This window comes from Pavona decussata, unplaced genomic scaffold, assembly GCF_977016875.1.
Source record: "Pavona decussata unplaced genomic scaffold, jaPavDecu1.1 SCAFFOLD_27, whole genome shotgun sequence".
In the NCBI taxonomy this organism is placed as follows: Eukaryota; Metazoa; Cnidaria; class Anthozoa; order Scleractinia; family Agariciidae; genus Pavona; species Pavona decussata.
Genome location: NW_028145450.1, coordinates 2,495,354 through 2,512,500, shown reverse-complemented (window position 1 = coordinate 2,512,500; position 17,147 = coordinate 2,495,354). Strand labels below are relative to the sequence as shown.

General features: G+C 39.9%; 1 protein-coding gene and 1 long non-coding RNA gene across 3 annotated transcripts in view; both read right to left on the bottom strand.

The window, feature by feature from the left end:
* Positions 1-4,240: 4,240 nt before the first annotated feature.
* Positions 4,241-17,147, bottom strand: part of LOC146485312 (uncharacterized) — an 85,331-nt gene continuing 72,424 nt past the window's right edge. Inside the window, exon 2 of the long non-coding RNA XR_014863460.1 lies at positions 4,241-6,631. This is a non-coding gene — a long non-coding RNA (uncharacterized LOC146485312). The remainder of the gene's footprint in view (positions 6,632-17,147) is intronic.
* The window catches only part of LOC146485318 (uncharacterized), a 30,306-nt gene continuing 17,399 nt past the window's right edge, over positions 4,241-17,147 (bottom strand). The window contains exons 12-17 of one of the 2 annotated variants that reach the window (XM_085103654.1): positions 16,056-16,183; positions 15,298-15,453; positions 13,547-13,696; positions 11,273-11,350; positions 9,082-9,174; positions 4,241-7,740 (exon numbers count right to left, since the gene is read on the bottom strand). In XM_085103654.1, the coding sequence (XP_084959780.1) occupies positions 7,675-7,740; positions 9,082-9,174; positions 11,273-11,350; positions 13,547-13,696; positions 15,298-15,453; positions 16,056-16,183 (671 nt within the window). In that variant the 3' untranslated portion in view covers positions 4,241-7,674. Of the gene's footprint in view, positions 7,741-9,081; positions 9,175-9,248; positions 10,194-11,272; positions 11,351-13,546; positions 13,697-15,297; positions 15,454-16,055; positions 16,184-17,147 lie in introns of those variants that run through there. The other variant, XM_085103653.1, reaches the window with a different exon arrangement.

The window sequence follows — 17,147 nt, the reverse complement described above, 5'->3', positions numbered from 1 at the left end:
CGTCCGATTAAGCTGGAGTGAACCAGTATTTCTGCTGACACAAGAGAGACTACACGAACGAAAATGGCCTAGTTGCATGGACCGAAACTGTCGAAAGTTATCGTACGCGGGAGTTTACGAATTTACCTTCGATAAGTCCACAGCCTGATTTCCTCGGTTGATGCTTTTTCAGGTTGTATTACAAACATGCTAAATTTCGAGATGTCTTCGGTTTAATGGGTCTCTTTTCAGTGGTAATTCTCGATCGAGGGAGACTCTCCTGCACAAGGCGGACAAGTAATGGCGAACAGGCGATCAACAGTTTGCAGGTAAACACCTTCGAATAAGAGGTCACGAAAGTAACACGAAAAATGCTGGACTCTGATTGGGCACAAAAATATTTTTGTGCCCAATCACAGACAAGGATTTTAATGGGTTTCGGAACTGGTCGGTTGAGAGTAGGATCCCAGGGGCTCGCTCTTTCGTTCTTGTAAACTTTGCCGCTTCGACTTCCTTTTGACCCAACTATCTGCCCCTGGGTCTCCGAGGATGGATATGAACGTGCTCGTCAGATTCACAATATTTCTGGCATAGGTAATTTTCCAGGTAATGAATTAATTAGTTCCCAATGCAGTCTATTCTCAGCAGCAGGCGAAGGTGGGGAAAGGGGAAGGGGGAGAGACAGCGAGACATGAAACTTAGTATAGTTGACAATTCAGAGCGGAAAAACGCAAAAGCATGCGCGAACTCTGCGTGAGCGCAGGGCACCAAAAGTTTCAAAAATGGCGGCAATTTTAATTTTCTTATTTTTAACAATTTACTATGCTACCGCAGATGTCTCGGTAAGTAGCGATAATTATCCCACACAAAAAGATAGCTGCAGATGTAACCTTGCTGTGGTTTGATTTTCTTAGGGCTTCTTAGAATTTAAGAAAGATTCTCAAACCTTCGTTGTTCCCGCGGCGTGTAAACAAATCGCCTCTGCGGGTCTGTTATTGTCATGGACCTTTTTACAAAAAGCAACTATATAAGCAAACCCCTGACTATTTAAGATCGACAGCTCAACACTGGGTAGAAAAATAATTAATTGTTAATTATTGAGTTTGCCAAAGTATACAATTGTTTTCCAGAGTGGGTTTTTAATTTTTTTCGTAAGGATCTAATTATCGGTGTTGATGGAGCAAGTTCATGCGATGCGTTACTTTCGATCTTTTAGTATATTTTACTACTTTTTTTCCTTTAGTTTAGTATATGTCTCTTCAATATATTGCATAATTCTTTTTGTCTTTCACTGCCCGCCTCTATTAGCTTTCGCTACTTGCGGTCCAGTATATTAAATTAGCTAAAAGTTGATCATGATAAACACAATATAAATGTTTGTTTTTTAACACGGTGTGTGCATCCATCTAGTAGGCTCAGGTCAATTACACAACTGATGTGTAACAATATTTATCTGCACAGGTCAACTAAAGGCAGGAAAAATATCTTTAATTACGGAAACTTTCCGAATAATCGCTTTTGTCACTGTGCTTAGCGGGGATTTTGAATTTGTTTCGCAAAGCCTTCCGTAGTCGCACTCTTGCCATCATTCACTCGTCGCGCAATTTTGTTTTAGAAACGAAAAACTAAATAAATGTATCCAGCGAGCAGAGGTTGACCAGCTGCAACTTTATAAATATAATTTTATTTCAATTTCGGTTGTGCTGACGCCAAAGATGAATTGTTTTGTAATTAGAAACATAGAGAATAAAATAGAGATGAATTAAGCTCGTGTAGCATAGTTACGAAAGAAATGACCCTTTCCTGTGTTAATAGTCATGTATCGGAACCTGTACCGCAAGTCCAGTTTTCGTTCTTGTCGTTACACGGTGTTGGTAAAATGCCCGGTCCGATTTTATAGCATATTCGATGAAATTAGACAAAACGCAGATGGTAAAATGTATTTTTACCACAAAAGCCACTGCTCAACAATACAGAATCGAACGACAGCGTTTTCAGTTCACTTGCGCCCGCGAACGGATATGCGCAGAAAAATTGCGCAGAGCGTTTTTCCGCTCTGAAGTTTACAACAGTTTAGAATTTTGGCCGAGTGAGACATAGTACGTATATGGAGGCCGAGAATTTGTGCTTCAGAGAGGAAGAATATCTGAAACACTTCCACATGGCGAGTTTGTAGACGTCGGAGGAAGAAGCACCTCGTCGATTTTCCGCGTGTCACATGTAGCTCGACAAGTAAAGGAATGTCTTTCATAGAAGGGTAGATTGGCAACTTAAAACGTTCAGTCATTTTCAGGACAATCTGTTTAACTAGCCTGGAGACGTGAATACGCTAATTCTTATGCCCTAGCTAGGCAGATGAAATTTAATTTCTAGCTCTAGTCTATTTCGTATCTATCCTTATCCTACAATTTGAGACCAGATGGGTTGATTTCCACATTTGGTGGTTGTGCATATAAGGTTAGTGTTGAATAAAAGTTATCAAGGTGATGATGAATGCAGATGTTAGTCACACGTTTTTCTCCATTTTACTGATCGACTGCTTCATTTAAGAAGATAAAGGAGCTGTAAAGTTTGATTTGCACTACTTTTTCCTGCGATATCGAAATGGTATGTAAATTTGTTGCACATGTTTCGTAGGCTAATTGACCGGAATAAATATATTATTTTAGAGCAGAATAGGAAAGAAATCTGGGATAGGAAAACATTGAATGGCTGTCTTCAGTCAGTCTGATTAGTTTTGGGGACCAATATGTGAGGTTTGGAAACATTCACGGGCTCCAGATGTCAAGTGTTTGTGAATCGGTTCTGATCTCATAATTCGTGACGTGAATTGCGGGCGCAAGTATCGCACGCATATTCGATATTCCTTGAGCAGGAAAGAGTTTGAATCAGAGCTTGAAACTTGGACCAAATAAAGTTCTTTTTTTCGTCTTTCGAGATATGAGATTTAATTTAGAGAAAATCACATACCAGAAATACTTTTATTTTAATGAAAATAGGCATTAGTTTCAAGGCCATTTTGAGTAGCGTACACAAATCTGCATGCTTTAGATAGCAGCCAGCGAGTTTGGAATGTTTATTGTATTAATTTTCTTGTGAGATGGTTGGTCTAGGTTTGTGTTAAGTTTCAAGTTCATTGAGTTATTTTACACCGTGAAGGGGCTTCGTTCTTTGACCTAAATTTTCATCGGCCATCGGTTTTCATCGGCCAGTGACCGCACCTAGGCCTCATTTCAAACTCTTGCAATTTTCTCAAAAAATAAAATACCTTGGAACTTTAAAATATGATTTTCGAAAATAGTTAATCCAACGGTATCTTCAGGCAAAATATAAGAAATTCGACCAAGTGGTCGCTGAAATGCAGTTCTCGATTCTTACAGGCAGCCGCTCTTAATATCACAGACATGGTTTCTGCACGAGATGTCATATACCAAAAATAATTCCTTCAGCTTTTACAGTACCTAAATTTGCTATACAATTAAATGAAGAAAATTAAACTGCTATTAGTTTCACATGCCTTTTTTAAAAATGGTTTTGTTTCATAACTGCCCAATTTTGGCAATTAGGTCGCCATTTTCCTCCCTCCACCCACCCCCACCCCCAATACCCCCCTTCCCCCAGAAAAAAAAAAAATAATAACAGTAATCGTACTGTTTCACAGTGTAGTGTAATGGAGGAGAATAAGGTGAATTTCTTCTCAACAAAAAGGGTGGGCGAGTTTCCTCACATATGAGCAAGAAAGTGCGTATTATTGATTTTATTATAAAGTTGGGTATCATCAATGTTACTGCCAAGTTGACCTGTTGTTACATTAACTGGGCTATTCCCAAAAACTCTCCTTTCTTAAGACCTAGTGAAATTTGTTTCTTCGTTGACCTACCCATTTTCGGGCTGGGTGTTCTCTTTTTCGGCATCAGGCGTTATCAACCAACAACCTTTATTTTTATTTTTTTCAACAGGGTAAATCATCGCCTGAGAATTTCGGATATAGTTGTTAAAAACCTCAGGTTTTCTTCGGCAAAATGACCGCTCAAAATTTTGTAACACGAGGAAACTAATTTGAAGCTGGGGGCGGGGGGAGGCAGATGCATTGTTAAAAAAGCGAAAAAAGATCAGTTAGCATTATTTAAAATCCGGGGAATAATATTCCATTCCCTAAAACTTTCTGTAGCCTAAATATTCAGCTAAACCATTCGAACAGATCAAGCTCCATTAGCCTACACAAATATGTCTTCAAAAGGACACAAAACGATCCGACAAACAGATGACACAACATTTTTAATATTGCTGTTCTTTAATCTTTGCATTGGGTGATATACACCACCCAACTGAACCATTCAAACAGCTTCTGCTTTCAGCGAAGCTATACACGAGATGATAAAAATCGCAATATTGAGCAACACACTAAGCTATTTGAAAAATAAAGTTGCTTTATTAGCAAACTCATACACACTCCCTAGTGGTTTTCTGAATCCTTCTGCGCTAAAAGGTGAAAAAAAAACTATATTGCTATTGTAAAGGATTCGTTCATATTATACACATTAATAATTTAGTACGGTAAATAACACACGCATGTTGGACTATTTCTTCCTGCTCGTCTGGTAGATTGTCTATCTTCAACATGTTACTCATTTGTAACTGAACGGGTCAGCTTATAATTTAAACAGGCAATTCGCCTGATATTATCGGCCTTCTTGTATGTCTATTTACATGTATCTCAGGACAAACTCTCCCTCCAAGAGCAAGGACTATGCAATAACAAAGTGCCCAATCTCGTACCCAGAGTCCTCAGGCTCTTTAGCCAGCGGTTGGTAGCCAGGGATGACTCTAGAGAATTCGGGATTTTTTTTTTTTTTTTTAATGGGCTGCATCATAACGGTTTACATTGTTTTACCGCAGAAATCCTGCGTTAATGAAATTAAAGTTCCCTAGTCTCTCTCCTGGTGACCAAGTGCTGACCAAAAAGCCTGAGGACTGTGGGTACGAAATTGCCGAGTGCCGTGTTCACACTTACAAGTATGATTTTTCGGACGGATTATTACTCTAGAGAAGTTATCATGTGAAAGCGGCCATTGTGGAGAGCAAAGGTAGGGAAACACATGAAGAGAGTCTAAAAGTGGTCTGGTCTTGCCTCGTTATTAATGCATCCTTCAATTTGGCGCTGCCCGACCTTGCTCTCTACAAGTTAATTGCCTGGAATAGAGCGGTTTTCAATTGAGCATTGAAAGTAATTCCGCGTTTGCTTTGGTTTTGCATTATTACGCTCTGTGATTGGTTAGAAAAACTCACGCCACATTTTCATCCAATGAGAAGCAAGACCAAAACCAAACGTGCCTTACTCGCGCGCGTTTCCCCGCGCTTGGCGTCGTTAGGTGCATTTGCTTCAAATTCCGATTAGTTCTTTGCACTGCTCTCGTGTTTTGTGACTGGTCAAGGTAATTGCTTTGTTTTTCGTTTTACGACACTCAATTTTAAAACGCACTAACTTACTCCTTTTGGCCTTAACAATGATCAGCCTCAAATTTCTCCTTATAGTATCAATGCTTGTTGAACCCCTGAGGTCTGAGAATTAAGGATATGATCACCCAAGGTGAATTTTCTTGATATTTTAATAACTCTTCCCTAGTAATTTTATAAGAAAAGTATGGGCACAAGATAGGGAATAGAAGGGGTTAAAGAGTTAATAGAATGTTCATTACCACTACTTAGTTTGCAAACAAGCCGAATTAGACGACGAACTCGTCTCAAATGTATTCGGTCTTTCAGCATTGTGTTCCACGAACCATGAGCCTTGAAGCCGAACCGGCCATTTTTACGAGAACACCATTTTACAACATGTTACAACAAGCTCAAAAATTCATGTTATTAAATTTCAATTTGATAATCCAAACCTTTAAAATTTTAACATCATAACAAGAATGTGCGAAGACGCAGAGCTTGTTAAAAGAGGGAAATTCTAAAAGAGCCTCTTAGTTGATTTTGCCACTCAATGAATTTGGGACAAAAATGGGAGAATAAATCTGTGAATTGGTAACCTTCAGTTTACCAAATTCCTGTCAGACAGGAGTTCCGTCTTGAGACGAGTTTTTTATCTCTAATATAAATTTAGCAATGAAATCTCCACTTTTTTTAATCTACCTCCTTGCCAACTAAACTGTTGCAACTATTAATTCATAATACATTCTATTAAGGACAAACTCGAAGCTGCTCCTTATGCCTTGCCAGAGCCAGGGCCTATTTTACCCAGCTCTATCAATTTGGTTTTTACTTATTATGAAAAACTGAATGTGAATTGGGGCGAGTAAAAAAGGAGGCCACTTTAACTCACCCCAACCCTCCCTATGTTTTCTGAAACCGATAATAAATATCGCGGATAAACGCATTTCCAGTGTAGTCTGCTGTCGAACAGTACACCAGATATCAATATTTCAATATAAAAATATAAGATATAAGCTGAAATTCAATACCAAACTGGAACCCCAATTTACGGCCATCAAATTGTTAAGCCAATTACACAAGATTGTCGCACGAACGGTAAGCGGTGTATCATGAGATGTTGCTTGTTGAAAACAGGCCATTCAACATGTTGCACTTTGTTGAAGTGATGTATCAAATATATCAACGAGTTGCGCGTCGTTAAACGAGATAAAACCTGGTTCTATTGTTTATCAACGTGCACGTGCAATTTTGCTCATATTGGGAGAACTAAGATTTTCTTCCTTTTCTTTCCCGTACGCCTATGTCACTGACTGCAACCATACATCTATCAATGTGCAACGTGTTGAGAGGCTAATGAAAACAATTGTCCATTTGTAATGGAGCTAGACATTCCTCAACAATTTCTGTTGTTATGAGATCTCGGATTTATGCCTGTGTCATTGACTGAAAACATACATCTATCAAGGTGCGACATGTTGAGCGGCGGTAACACACATCAGGGAATTCACGATGGACCCAACAAGTTTCACCATCGCTCAACAATTGTTGAGAACGCTTTATAATAATGTCAGGGTCTGAGAAAATATATCCGTACCGACGAAGTCAAAAACACTGCAAACCCATTACGGAATGTCATATATTGATCCAATGTAAACACATATTAAATCTACTGCCTGAAAGAGCACATGCTTTTTCCGTCTTTCATCCCACGGCATGTGCTCTTGCAGACTATTATGAAATCACAGGAAGAGATGTCGGGGAGGAGGGGGGGGGGGGTGTTTTTTACATTTGTGACGGAAAAGGGCGAGGCCCATTTGAGGGTTTGAAATAAGAGATCATGAACTTTTTGGGGTAAGAAATTTTCTGGAGGGCTTTTATTGCTTGGGGGAGGGAGGGGTGAACAAATTTTCCCATGAACTTTTCTTAAGGTTTTTATGCCATCAACATACTTTTTAGGGAGGGGAGGGCGGAAGAGGGAAGGGGGGTTGCGGCTGGGTCGCAGGACGTTTTTTGCGTCAGCTTTCAGTTTTAGCCTAATGAGACTTTGTTGTGTCCAACATCAGGGCCTAATAATAAAACCCCTTGCTGGACTTATATACTTTGAGAACCCTGCTGCCACTACCCTTCCCCCTCCCCCCCCCCCCCCCACCCCCAACACCTGGGTATAAAATACCAATCACTCAGAGTGCGAATGGTTAGAGGGAGAAGCCAATTCATCCATTGATAATTGATAGCTGGAGAGTTATACTCCAACCGTCAGGAATGTACTTCTTGCTCCAAATTGTCTGTTCTCTGGCCAATCTTGGCTAGACGGTCATGTTCCTGTAAGAAAAGTAGACAGGAATTAAATACGACTTATCCATGTCTGATGCTTACACAATAGGAGGTCTTAGGCTATCAAAACAAGGCGAAAAAAAGGGTTTACATTTACAAATGGTGGGGAAAATCTCCCATTCGTTGATTTATCGCCAGTGTATCCAGCATTACGGGATTAAAAGACAGGATGACTTTTCGCCTCGTCGCGTATCTTAGTTGTGGAAAAGAGGATTTATTGTTGTGTGCGGTATTGCGGAGTTACGGCAAATAAAAGTATTTGCAAAAGTGCATAAAACTTGGCGCACGAATTTAACTGAGGGAGGTTACGTTCCTGTAATTGAAAGATTTGGCCAAAAAAAAAAAAAAACGTTTTGTATGCATACGTTACTAAACTATCGTGAGGTCCCATTAGGAAGATATTGGTCGATTTATTATTATTTTTTTCTTTCAAACATAAACTTTCAAAAACAACAACAACAACAACAACAACAAAAAAAAGGGGGGAAGAGACCAACATTGTCCCAATACAGACCGAACGAGCTATTTCACTCTATTCCACTAAGGTTTTTATGAATAGGCGTTCGCCTTGCTGCTTTTAAGTCAACGTGAGACTTGTTTGTGTTGCTCGTCTGGATAATAAAATCCATCAATCTTATACTAAAACTCCGACACGACGGTTTGAACAGTTCCTAGTTCATAAGCTTAATTTGAAACATTCTAGCTTTGTTTATGTCAAAATTTGAAACACTTTTCTTCTTTCAAACCTACGTTGTAACACAGGCGGTCCATCTTAGCGGTCCGCATAGAAAACTTCGTACCACTCAAGAAGCCAACCAGAATGCTCCTTTTGAGAGCGGACCAGTTAGCTGTATAATGTTTTTATTGTTCTGAAATCGTTCTTCTGCACTACGCACCTGAAAACGCAACACTACAAATTCAATGCGCTAAAGGCTGGTTTCTACATGATCGCGGATCGCAGATCGCAGATCGCAATAAGGTCTGCGATCGTCTGCGATCCTGCGATCGTGATCGCAGACGATCGCAGAAGATAGAACCATGTTCTATCTAAAGGCTGGTTTCCATATGATCGCAGACGATCGCAGACCTTATTGCGATCTGCGATCATATGGAAACCAGCCTTAAGAAATCAGGTTACAGAACAATTCCTGACCAGACATCATAATATTAATTTCACACCGCTAAACCGTTTACTACGATTTGTATTAGAAGCTGAAATATCCCGGCATCCCCCTCCTCTTCCAATGGGTATAGATGGGGTTAACCAAGGACACTTGTAATGAGATGAGTGAGATGACATCACATAAAAAGGGTATTTGAAAATCGTACCCGTTCCTCCTCGGATAGCAAGTATTTGTCATCATTTAGTCTTGCTCTGTGAAGGTATAGCCTCTGAATGCTTTCCTCACGTTGGTGGTGTGCCTTACAACATAAAAACAGAAAAGAAAATTGGGATAGTCAGTAAGGAAAGTTCGACAGATAAGATGATGGTGATGATGACGATGATGATGATGATGATGATGATGATGATGATGATGATGATGATGATGATGATGATGATGATGATGCCAACGATGACGACGACGACGGTGACGATGATGATGATGATGACGATGATGATTACGATCCTGTGTTTTCCTGCTTTTTACAAAGGAATATGAAAATGAAATCGGATTTAAAATTCTAGAGAGTAGTGGTTCGTTTCTTTAAGGACGGTGCCTCATAATACAGCATTAATTTTGCAAAGTTTAAGACTAAGCGAGAAACGCAGTTCTTAACATTCGAGTATCTCTGAAAAGACGTGATTGACCCCATTTTCTTCATGGATGCCAATAACCCTTGGTATTATCTGCATTTCCCGCATAGTCATAACCCACGAACAAATAGCCCTGTATTAGTAGACACTGACAATAGGAAACCCGGGCATCTCTACTCATCCCGAGATGCACAGAGCGTATGTACAGTACCAAAAGAAGGGACCGTACTTAAATAGGTTTAAAGAGATAGAAAAGGTCAGGTTTGGTTATTTTGCTTCTTCGTCACAAGAAAGACTGACTGACTGACTGACTGACTGACTGACTGACTGACTGACTGACTGACTGACTGACTGACTGGATGGCTGGCTGGCTAACTGAATGAATGACTGACTGACTGACTGACTGACTGACTGACTGACTGACTGACTGACTGACTGACTGACTGACTGACTGACTGACTGGCTGGCTGAATGAATGACTGACTGACTGACTGGCTGGCTGACCGACTGGCTGACCGACTGGCTGGCTGGCTGGCAGGTTGGCTGGCTGGTTGGCTGGCTGACTGAATGACTGACTGACTGACTGACTGACTGACTGACTGACTAACTGGCCTGTTGTCTGCGTGACTGGCTGACTGGCTTTGTACGGAATTTTCCTTCCATGTTGCTTTCCACAACCTGATATCTAGAATAATCAGAAATCGTACAGTTAATGGCCAAGGGCGAGATGTTACAGGATTTCAATAACCCTCCAAAACAGAAGTAATTAACCAATATTCTACAAAATAGAATCGTATATGAACTTACAACCAAAGAGGGACACATCGCCGAGATGGCTAATGAGAATGAGGGTAATAATGTATTACTCTTTAATGTAAAGAAATTATAGTTGTCAACTAACCGAAGCAAAAGAAACGTGTTTCGAGCAGTTCACAAAAGTGTTTTTCTCAAGTTCGCCGAAGAAGCTCACGTTTTTAATTAAGCCGCGACTTTCTTGTTGTTATACCGGCCTGCTATGAAGAATTTCTTTCCGAACAGAACAGTTACACGTTCTGTTTTGTTTTGTAGTTTTAACTTGAAGATAAAGCCATATAATAAATCCTTTATTCACCAAGCTTGTTCGGTCAAGATGGCTGGATATTGGCCTCGTTCTTATTTTGCGTTTTTATGGACCTCGACTTCCTCTCGGTCCATAAAAACACACAAAAAAAGAACTTGGCCAATATCCAGCCATCTTAACCTCACACTTGGTCAATAATGCATATTTAACGATGGAATAAGAAAAAACCACCTTTTATATTTGCAACAATAATAAAAACTTTGGATCTAACTGATCGAAGGAGTTATACGTCCTTTTTTTAAAAGACAAGCAATGAATTTTATCAGGAGGGATTTGCTGAAGCAAAGGCATACAAAAAACCAGGAAAGATTTATTGCTGTCCGACGTTTCGGGGTCATCGTGACTCCATTATCAAGAGACTAGTAAAATAGCATGCAAATAAGGAAAGGTACAAGATAAGCATAAATTAGAATAAACGGCTTCTAATTTGCATCATTCTCATCTTTCGTTCATGGTATCCCAATGCTCCAAGTAACCACTTCCCATCCGTTATCTATCGGGAGCGCTTATTTCCTTTGGGGAATCTTTACGAAAGCATCCGCTTGAGACGAGTCTATGTAATAGGGACTCATTCAAGTAAGAGTGGTGTAAAACAATACCAAGAACGTATCAAGTTTCTTGAAAATGATATAACTTTCATTCACCTTTGCCAGTTCAGCCTTCTCTCGTAACAGCTTCTGCTCTAGCTCGGCTTTTTTGCGGTCATATTGTTCTTGCATTTCCTGCAAATTAAAAGAAGGAAAATAAATAATAATTAAGGTGGTTCTACACCATTTCCAGCAAACAAATAAACAAACAAGTAAGTATACTAAGTAGGCAGGTAGGTAGATAGGTAGGCAGGCAGGTAGGTAGGTGGGTAGGTAGGCAAGTAGGTAGGTAGGTAGGTAAGTAGTCAGGCAGGTAGGTAGGTAGGAAGGCAGGTAGGTAGGTAGGTAGGTAGGTAGGCAGGTAGGTAGGAAGGTAGGTAGGTAAGTAGGCAGATAGGTAGGTAGGCTGGCAGGCAGGTAGGTAGGCAGGAGGTAGGTAGGTAAGTAGGCAGGCACGCAGGTAGCTAGGTAGCTAGGTAGGTAGCCAGCTAGGTAGGTAGGCAGGCAGGCAAGCAGGTAGGTAGGTAGGTAGGCACGTAGGTAAGCAGGTAGGTAGGCAGGCAGGTAGGTGGCTAGGCAGTTAGGTAGCTATGCAGGTAGGTAGGTAGGTAGGTAGGTAGGTAGGTAGGTAGGTACGTAGGTAAGCAGGTAGGTAGGCAGGTAGCTAGGTAGGCAGGTAGGTGGCTAAGCAGTTAGGTAACTACGCAGGTAGGTAGGTAGCTAGCTAGCTACGCAGGTAAGTAGGTAGGTAGGTAGGTAGGCAAGTAGGTAGGTAGGTAGGTAAGTAGTCAGGCAGGTAGGTAGGTAGGCAGGCAGGTAGGTAGGTAGGCAGGCAGGTAGGTAGGTAGGTAGGTAGGCAGGCAGGTAGGTAGGTAGGTAGGCAGGCAGGTAGGTAGGTAGGTAGGCAGGTAGGTGGGTAAGTAGGTAGGTGGATGAGGCAGGCAGCTAGCTAGATAAGTAGGTAGGTAGGTAGGTAGGTAGGCAGGCAGCTACAATCATGCACAAAAGTGTTGAGACAATTAACCTAATCTAACACTTTCGAACTAACAAGGTATATTGTATTTGAATGAAAACACCTTTTTCATCTGTGGTCACCCCCCCCCCCCCCCCCCCCCCTTTCCAAACAATGTTGCAAAACGCTTCCTGGATGTTTATTTGTTTCCAACATTGAAAAAGGGGGAAGGGAAAGCTACAGTGTACCTTTCACGAGGAGAGAGAGGAGAATTTACACCTACGAAAAAAGGTTGGTAATTTTCATTTTTTACTTTTGTTCATGATTGTAGGTAGGTAGGTAGGTAGGTAGGTAGGTAGGGAGGTGGGAAGGCAGGTTGTTAAGGTGGCCGAACACAGTTTGTGCGCCCTTTACAGATTCTGTTAGTGATGCTATTACGCGCGCGCTAGGGTTGTGGTAAGCAAATACTATCGATCCCTAGATTTTATACTAAATGGATCACAAATGTAAGTTTAACTCTTAAAATAATTCAGTTTCTTGTTTGTGAATCCTTCTTCATTTATCGCCGAACAAAAAAAGTGAGTTCACGAAGAGCTAAGCCTTTTTGTACCCTTTCATCTTTGTTGAGAAAATCTAATTGAAAGCCACGCATGCGCATTTGAGCAAAAAATTGTGACTGGTTGTTTTAATGGAAATGAACTGTTTTCTAAGGAACCGCCCGTTAGAATTTCGTGAAATTTGACAAAACAGTAGTTCTCTAAAAGTGTAACTCGCCTACAAACAACAATCAAAATCTAACAGAGGGTGTCTTCAAAAAACATTAAAGTGTAAAACCAACATTTACAGGAGATCTCTCTGTTAAAATTACATGAAAGCAGCGTCACTATGTCAGTATTTTGTGAGTTTTTCTGGATACAAAAAATGGAAAAAATCTAACGAGTGCATTTTCTAAAAATTAAGGAAAACCTTTATTTGTGGACGGTTAATAGCTTGCTACGTTGCCATGGCAACGGCACCTTGCTCAACAAAAAGTATCAAAATTTATTCCTTCTTAGTTAATTTTGCACCATGCCAATTTCGGGTACTCAGAAGTACGTAGTTTTCAAATAATGTTTATTAATACCTGTATACTTGAAAACTGTGTTCGGCCACCTTAAGTACGCAATCCGAAATCAGAAAAAGAACAAGAAGACTAAATACTTTAAAATGGAAACTAAAATGGATCGAACAAAAGGGGAAAAAACATGACCAAGCGAAGAAATGAATATGGATATGAATAAACAAAGGAAAAATAAACAATAGAATAACAAAAATGCCTGGAAAGATTTGTTAAGAGACAAATACCATAGCAATATGTAAAGACGAACACGACAAAGTACCTTCATTCGTTTTTCATTGTCCTTTGTCAGCGACTCCAAATCACTGAAGAGTCTCTGAACATCTTGCTCCTGCTTTCGGCGCTGCATTTCAGCGGCACGTACACGGTTGTAGAGAGCATGTTCAGTCTCTTCCATTTTGTTGACAACTTTCTGCAGAAGCAGTGCATAAGAAAGGTCACCTGACTAGAGCTAGTTTAAACGCAATGTATTGATTGCATCTTTGTCATAGACCTTCTATCTATTTTAGCTTTAGATTTTATTATTTCGTTATTGTTATAGACTTTTCAGGTTTTCCATTTTATTGATTTATTTTTGTTGCAGATTTTGTTTTCTTTTTTGTTAATTTGCAGACAGACGTAGATTTTTGTACCGAGTCTCTTCAGCCTCAATAATGTTACGTTCTAAATAAATAAATGATGATGATGATGATGATGACAATAACAATAATTTTTTTAAATAATAATCTCTTTATTAAAATATTCCAAGTAAAATGTTATTTACAAGTTAAAAGTAGTGATAATAATAATAAAAATAATAATAATAATAATAATAATAATAATAATAATAATAGAATACATATTTTAAGAGGGGGGTCTTCTAAAATAAAAAAAATAAATGAAAAACATAGCAACAAGTCACATAAAAGATCCTCTAGAATAAGATATAAAATTAGGTAACACTACAAATTAGGATCAACGATAAAAATACACAACTAACCTAAAACAAGTCACATAAAAACTTAGTTAGATTCCTTTTAAAAATCGCGTTAGGCAAAGGTCTTTTTAATCCGTTCGGCAGGACGCCCAAATCGTTTAGAGTTCTAAATTTCTGAAAATATGGATTTGCTGAGATATCCTAAAGAGCACACTGAAAAATGCCTTCTGGCAAAAAATCAACACCTAATTGCAATTTGGGATGAGATCTTGGCACTCTTATGCTCCGATGGCTCCATACAAATCCTTCTATCCAAAGGTTTTGCCTTCGGTTTTTGCATTACGCTCCACCCCACTAACCCTTTCCCCCCAACACCCAGTGAACCCACCATTTCATTGCGTCAGTCGTTCCCCTGCTGAAAGGCTAGCAATACCTCTAGGGGGATAGCATCTCATTCTTGAGACGCAAATTGCTATTTACTCCGTAATAGGGAAACTGAAGATCGGATAATCTCACATTGTTGTCCAACATTTTGTTGGTGCCGCATATCTGAGCTGCCATATCTGAGCTGCCATGATATGTGTTTGACCAACAACTTTTTTTTTTACTGGGAAAATGTTTCGGTTTCCTCTAGCCGCGCGCCCAACAAGGAATATTGTTATACAACAAATGATGGATGCGTTTTGACAATGTTACAACGTAGAACGCTTAGCCTGGGCACTATCACAGAGAATTCTCTGAGTATTGGTCAAAAAGTCTAAAATATTTAACAAGACACCTTTTCTCTAACACCACATCAAAGTTAAGTGATTTATCCCTTGAAAAGTTTAACGTTCAACGTGATTTTCATTAAATTATTATAAACAAAAAAAACAAACAAACAAAAGAAAAATGCTGGTTTCTCAACAGGTAGACCGTGAGCAGTTTATTTCTAAGTTCTGCAGCGCGTGAGAGCACGTGTGGCCTCCTTCCCCACGATCCCTTCTAGTTCACTTTTTTAATTTACATAATTTTACCGACATTTTGCGTGCGTGATCTGAGAAAAAAGTACGACTGTTTACAGTCTACTCAACAGGAGAGAAAATAGAGAAGATCACCTGTAGATGCTTTAGGTTGTCCTCATGAGCCCGCCGAGAAGCCTCGTTCTGTTTTTCAATGAATCTCTTTTTCCATTCAACCATCTGACTGGTATGCTGTTGTTTCCTGTCCTTGGTCAGTTGATCAATCTGGTGGTTTCTACGAGCTTCAGCAAACTGAAAGTTCATGGACGAACAAGGAAGATCTAAATCAAAATCTACCTCAACAGGTTCAATGGTAGCCCCATAAGTTAGTCAAAACAGACTCGCGTCCAGACTATTCCGTGCGCTCTCACGTCCTCAAATAACGTTCCCGTTCTGTTGCTAAATCAGCCTACTGTCAGGAGGCAGAAGTTCTTTTGTGGAGAGTAATTGGGCAGCAGTTTGATGTCATAGACTCCAAAATGGCGCAGACGGAAATTTTAAAATTGAACATTGATGATAATAAAATTCAATTATCTACACTATTTTTAACTAGACCATGAAAATTCAGACAATATTTTAAAAAATTTAACGACAATTTGGTGTAAGAGTAGACTGCGAGTAGCCTCTCCTTTGTTTGAGAATCAGCGGGGAAGAACGCAAAAACACTGAGCGAGCACGATATTCAGGGAACGACTCGCGCGCGCGAGCGACCCTAGCAGTGCACGCGCTACTCGCAGCAAGCGCGCGCAACTCGCGCTTGGAATAGCTTCAGTTCTTTCCCACGGAGTCTCGAGCAAAAGAGAGGCTGTTCCCAGTCTATAGTAACAGAGGAGATTCCCTCTAAGGTCGGTTACCTGTCCTTTCTCTTCGATTTCTTTTCCTTGCCGATCAAGTTCGAGGAATTCTGCAGCTTGTTTGGCTTGTTTTTGGTGTGTTGAGTTGTACTGTAGCCGTCGATTTATGTCTGTCATTTTTCGACCCTCTGTTAGTAGGAAAGAAGGTATTAGTACCCATCCTTGCATGAAAACATTATGTGCCACAACTAGTTATCCGGTCACAGGGTTGCGAAGTTTCTCTTCACGTTTCGGCAAAATGGTCGGTGGAGAACAACTGAACAAGCAAGAAAATAGACTGCTATCCACCAGTCTATGAAAAATGAGCAGGGATGGCACAGTGGTGAGAGCACTCGCCTACCACCAATGTAGCTCGGGTTCAATTCCCGTACTTGGCGTCATATGTGGGCTGGGTTTGTTTTTGGTTCCCGGTTTTGCTTTGAGAGGCTTCTCTTCGTGTTCTCCGGTTTTTCCTCTCCTCAAAAACGAACACTTCCAAATTCCAATTCGATCTGGAACCTGAGGGGCACAGGTTTGTCAGTCGTAACAAGCTGTTAAGTGTCACCCTCGTTAAACAAAGCTGATTTATTTATTTTATTTTTGATTGATTGATTGATTGATTGATTGATTGATTGATTGATTGATTGATTGATTGATTGATTGATTGATTGATTGATTGATTGATTGATGGATGGATGGATGGATGGATGGATGGATGGGTGGATGGATGGATGGATGGATGGATGGTTAGATTTATCGGGCCCTATCGTAACGATGCGAGGTCCTTTCTGTAACATTTTTCCCTTTTGTAACATTCCTTTTTGTAACTTGGTCCCTTTTGTCACATGTGAGGTTACCAAAAGGAAATCATGTTACTTTTGGTAACTTTACATGGTACTTTTTGTAACCGTCAATAATTTGTGGTCCTTTCAGTAACCTTAAATTTTCCTTTTCGTAACCCTGTTTGTTCCTTTTTGTAACAAAGTTCGATACTCCTTGTTTTTTGTTTTTTTTTTCTTTTCTTAAGGATCATTTCTCATTTTCTTTTTTCTTATCGTTGTTGGAAATTTCTCTCCTAAAGCTAACATCATCGATTACATTACTTTATTGGAA